Source organism: Mus caroli, chromosome 7 (assembly GCF_900094665.2).
Source record: "Mus caroli chromosome 7, CAROLI_EIJ_v1.1, whole genome shotgun sequence".
In the NCBI taxonomy this organism is placed as follows: Eukaryota; Metazoa; Chordata; class Mammalia; order Rodentia; family Muridae; genus Mus; species Mus caroli.
In genome coordinates, this window is record NC_034576.1 from 82144458 (window position 1) to 82149540 (window position 5083).

The following is a 5083-nucleotide window of genomic DNA, read 5'->3' on the forward strand; positions in this document are numbered from 1 at the left end:
TCTCTGGGACCCAAGTTTCCCCACCAGCAAGTCTGGAAGACTACAGCCTCTCTCTCAGGGTTGCTGGAAAGTTAGGTGACTGGGTGGGTGAGGGACGTCTTCAGCAAGCTTAGCCCGCAAAGCACACAGGGGAGGGAACTTGAAGCATATCCACAGGACAGACATTGTCAGGGCAATGTGATCCCCAGCCCTGGTACCTGAAAGCTACCTGGGAACCTTTACAGTCCAGTTTTCTAGTACAATGCCCTAGCCCCCAGCGTTCTGATACTTCATTCCTGTTCACAGCACGTTAGGCGACCTCTGCCCAGCTCGGCTTCCAAGGCAGCCTCCATGTTGCCCACGGGCAAAAGGCTGTCAGTCGCTGTTCCAGGTGCCCAAGTCCTGTGATCGGGGATCAAGTGACACACTACAGCTCCCTCAAAGTCTGGCCCACTATTGGTTTACCAGTTTGAGAGGCGGTTCACAGAGACCCCAGGTGTGACCTTCTGGAGGATCCTGCAGCCTCCATTCCAAAGGCACCTCGCCTCTCGAAGCCCTGGCGGATCCTGCCCCTGTATTCTTCGCAGATACTCTTCCCCGCCCCCTGCACCGCTCCATCTGCACTGCCCCTCCCAGATCCCCAAATCTGTCCCTTGAGCCCCTCTCACACCTCACTCCTGCACCCCCACCACCTGCACCCTATTTTGTCCCCTCCCAGACTCCGCCTCTGTACCTCACCACCTGCGCCCCTCCCACACCCCGCCCCTGCAACCCCGCCCTGGCCCTGCAGGGACCCGCTGGGCGGAACCGCGCGGCCGTGGGGGAGGGGCCCGGCTGATCAGCTGGAATCAAAGCCGCCGTCCCCTCCCCCGCCACCCTGTCCCCCTGCCGAGCCGCCGCGCACCTCCTCCTTTGTCACAATGTTTTTCAATCCGGTGAAGCAAACTGTCCAATTAGAGCCGGGGCCTCCGGCTTCCATCTTTGCCGACGTTTAATTAACATGCTCCTCTTGGCAGCTGCTGACAAGTTCCAGAAACAGGTTGTAAAGGGTTTTTGTCTTTACCCAGCATGGAAAATAAGGGGTGTTACATCGCGGAACATGAATAGGTGGCACTTCAGCTTCCTCCTTCTCTCCTCCCCCTCCCCCTTGCTCTGCAAAGGGGAGCGAAGCCCCGAGTGTGCGTGCATGCGCGTGTATGTGTGTGAGTGTGTGGATTGCCAGGGAGGCGGGGAGAGCGAGCCGGGAGGCAGGAGAGACCATCCCCTTCCTCTCTTTACTCCTTCCTTCTCACGAACCTTGGCCCCACAAAAGATCTTGGTTTCCTTGCTCTTTAGCCTGAACGCTTTTCCCTCCCTTCAGCTAGTTAAAGGCAAACTCCTTATCACGATTCCTGTCCATGAGAGTACCTGTGCTGTCCCCTTGTCCTCCTTCTGGTAACCCCACCAGGTCACCACCTTGTCACAGCCCTGTCATAGTTCACCTGTCCATTCCACACCTGGAAATGTAAGGACCTGAAGCTTTCCCCATTGTAGAGCAGGAGTGGGGCCGGGACTGGCAGAGGAAGGGGAGGGAGGGTTAGAGAAAGCCAACTGGGAGGGGGCTCCTCCCTCCTTACTCCCAGCCCGCTGGAATGGACTCAGAGAAAGCTAGTACACCGGTGGCTTTCTCACCAGTGTGGACCCTACAGGAAGAGGGGTAGTTGGGGGAAAGAATGCAGTCTAGGGCTTAGCTCCTGACCCTCCCGGGCTGCGTGGACTCTTGTAGAGAGAGTGGCCCTTTGGGCAAGGGTCAGGACCAGGCAGGAGGCCATGTCCTCTGGGTCCGTATAGACCTCACAGTGGTCCCACCAGAACACCCACTCCCCAGTCTACAAAGAGCATCAACAACATTTATTTACTACACAAAATAGAGTGATCTTGGAGGTCTGGGAACATGGGAAGTACGTTGTTGGGGAGCAGGCAGAGGCTTGAAGAGTCCAAGAAGGGGGATCCCGGGTGGGGTGGGGCAAGCTCGCCCTCCCATTCCACACCCCCTTCCCAACCCCCAGCCTCGGCTTCCCTTCATGCTACTTCTCACAGGCTATGAGCATCATGACCGCAGGCAGGGGCAGACCTTCTGCAGCTGACCCTGGCTTGGAGCTCACTTTGTCGGAATCTCCTCCATTCTCAGGCAGGCAAGCCCCCTGGGATGAAGGGGGTGTAGAGGTGCTGGAGTCAGGCCAGTGGGCCTTTCCGTTGCCCTGTCCCTGAGTTCCCAGATATGTCAGCCCCAGCTCTCCCCAGAGCTTGGGGGCAATCTGTAGGGCCTGCAGGAGAGAGGGGGAGCAGCTGGTATGTCCCCACCACAGCTGTGCAGCCTCCTGGCACCTTGTCTGATCAGTGGCCACAGTCTGGCTTTGGTCCTCCCAGAGACCTTCTCTCCTGCTTTTTACCCTAGACCCAGCTACTTCCAAGCTCTGGTCTCCAAGGGCATCAAACGCTGATATGATCAATGTTAATAACCTTGAAAGGCTCCCTTCCCCTCACTTGGTAGCTGTGTGGCTTGACTATCCTGTCTGTTAATTTCTTCATCTTTTAAAAAGAAAGAAAGCCGCCTGGGATGTAGCTCAGATTGCTTGCCTAGCATGCACAAAAGCCTGAGTTTGAAAACCAACATTTTATAAACTGGATTTGGTGGTACACACCTGTAATTCCAGCACTTGGCTGAGGCAGGGGGATAATTAGTTCCAGGCTAGCCTGGGGTATGAACAAGAGGTAAACAACTACCTTGCTTCCTGGAAGTTTCTCAAGGTTTGGATATAGATATTACAGCACCCCATCAATTATTTTGTGCATTACAAAGGGGGAGGAGGAGGGAAGGTCTAGCCTGATCTAACCAAATAAAGCCAGGTCATAGATGGGGAAACTGAAGCTGACCTCTAGGCTAAAGAGACTCTCCAAGTCAAGCAGCAGCAGTTACAAAGCCAAGTGTGTCCCTGAGTCTCTTTCTATATGTTCCTGCAGTCTAGCCTGCCTAGTCCATCTCAGCTCACACCTTCATTTCTTCATGCCTACTGTTTGTCTCTTTCCTATGGCATCTGGCTTTGAGACCTGGGCCTCTGTTGAGAGAAGCAGATCTCTATACCCCACAGATAAGGCTTACCTGCTTCTCACCTGCCCTGGGAGTTTAGTGTACTAAGGCTGCTGAAGGTGCTGAAGTGGCTAAGGATACTGGAGGTGTCGGAGGGACTGGAGGAACTATGGATGCTGAAGTTGTTGGAAGTACCAAGGGCATTGCAGGTACCAGAGAAGTAGAATGCTTGTGAGCAAGGTCCTCGGGAATGTAGACAGTGTTCACCTCTTCATGAACCTGTGGAGAGAGAAAGCTACTCCCAGGGTCCCGGATGCCTAGTGGAATGCCAGACTAGTGTTGGGGCGGACCAAAGGCTGCAAATGCTGTGTGGCGAGTGCCACCTTGTGGGCATCATGAAGACTGCATGGTGTGAACTTCCCTTCACTCTTGGTGCTGTCATGATTGGCACTGGGATGCTGGGGCACAGCAAGAACCTTGCCATAAGGACAGCAGCTGGGTAAACATGGGATGACACAAGCGTTCAGATTGCATTCTGGACTCAGAGAAGCAGCTTGAAGGGTCAGGGAGGTGGCACCCATTCTTGAAAACTGAGCAGTCTGGTATGTCAGAACTTCAGTCATATCCAAAAGTAGACCAGGGAAATGCAAAGACCGGAAATGCATCTGGGAGGTGAAACATGGTGAGACAGCTTGGCCCACCTTCTCACAGCTGTGGACCCCTTCCTCTGGGAAGCCATCTCACTGCCCAGGTAGACAACTCAGGGGTGTGGGGACAGCTTTTCACTTCCAGCCATTTAGATATTTCCCCCTAACAGAGTACTGCTGAGGTACGTAGCTGGGAGAAGGTATGGACTTGACATTAATTAGGAAGGTCAGAACAAATCAGGATGGGCTGGAGGGATGTCTGTATAATCATGAGGAATTAGAGTTCCGTCCCAGTACCATGTAACAAGCCAGGTATCTGTCACGGGCCAGCAACCCCAGTTCCAAAAGGTGTGGGTAGATGGTAGGTAGGTAGGTAGGTAGGTAGGTAGGTAGACTGAGTCAACTCTTATGCTTGGAGATTTTGGGTCCATTTTATTAGTATTATGTCCAAGTGTTTCTGATTGTGGTGTCTCAGATTATGTTTCTGTGGCCTTTAAAGATAAGATGAAAACAGTTATGCTCAAGAAAGAAAAGTCTATTTAACATGTCCAGGGCAATCTGTATGCCAGGCAGGAAGAGAGAAAGAGCAGGGTGGATAAGCAAATCTCAACTGCGTATGGAAAACCTACAGAGAAGGAAGAACGAGAGGAAACACACTAAAAGTATTAGTGATGCTTCAAGGAGGGTGTGTGTGTGTCTATGTGTGAGTGTGTGTGTCTATGTGCATGAGTGTGTGTCAGTGTGAGTGTGTGTGACTGTGTGTGTGACTGTGTGTGTGACTGTGTGAGTGTGTGTGTCTGTGTGTCCATGTGTGTGAGTATGTGTGTGTGACTGTGTGAGTGAGTGTGTGTCTGTGTGTGTGTTTGACTGTGAGAGTGTGTGTCTGTGTGTCCATGTGTGTGAGTGTGTGTGTGACTGTGTGAGAGTGTGTCTGTGTGAGTGTGTGTGACTGTGTGAGTGAATGTGTTTGACAGTGTGTGTGACTGAGTATGTCTGTGTGAGTGTGTGTCTATGTGTATGAGTGTGTATGTCTGTGTGTGACTGTGTGTGACTGTGTGAGTGAATGTGTGTGCGACTTGTGTGTGTGTGTGAGTGAATGTGTGTGTGACTGTGTGTGTGTGACTGTGTGAGCGAGTATGTGTGACAGTGTGTGTGAGTTTGTGTATGTGTTGTGAGATTGAACCCTATGCTTTGTGACTTATGCTCTACCACTGAGCTACACTCTTTGTTCCTGTAATTATATATTTCTAGACAGGTTTCTCTAATTCCAGAGTTTCTGTAAAGAGCTTTTAGCAATTTTGTAATTTAAAATAAGCAAATTAGGGCCAGTGAGATGTCTCAGTGGGTAAAGGCTCTTGCTACCAGGCTGGTGACCCAGAACCCATAT

At 52.1% G+C, this 5083-nt stretch overlaps 1 protein-coding gene across 3 annotated transcripts in view; it reads right to left on the reverse strand.

Moving 5' to 3' along the window:
• Positions 1 to 1860: 1860 nt before the first annotated feature.
• The window catches only part of Rhcg (Rh family C glycoprotein), a 24459-nt gene continuing 21236 nt past the window's right edge, over positions 1861 to 5083 (reverse strand). Inside the window, exons 10-11 of one of the 3 annotated variants that reach the window (XM_021167696.2) lie at positions 3133 to 3328; positions 1861 to 2162 (exon numbers count right to left, since the gene is read on the reverse strand). In XM_021167696.2, coding sequence (XP_021023355.1) covers positions 3146 to 3328 — 183 coding nt within the window. In that variant the 3' untranslated portion in view covers positions 1861 to 2162; positions 3133 to 3145. Of the gene's footprint in view, positions 2286 to 3121; positions 3329 to 5083 lie in introns of all 3 variants that reach the window. The other 2 variants (XM_021167695.2, XM_021167694.2) reach the window with 2 other exon arrangements.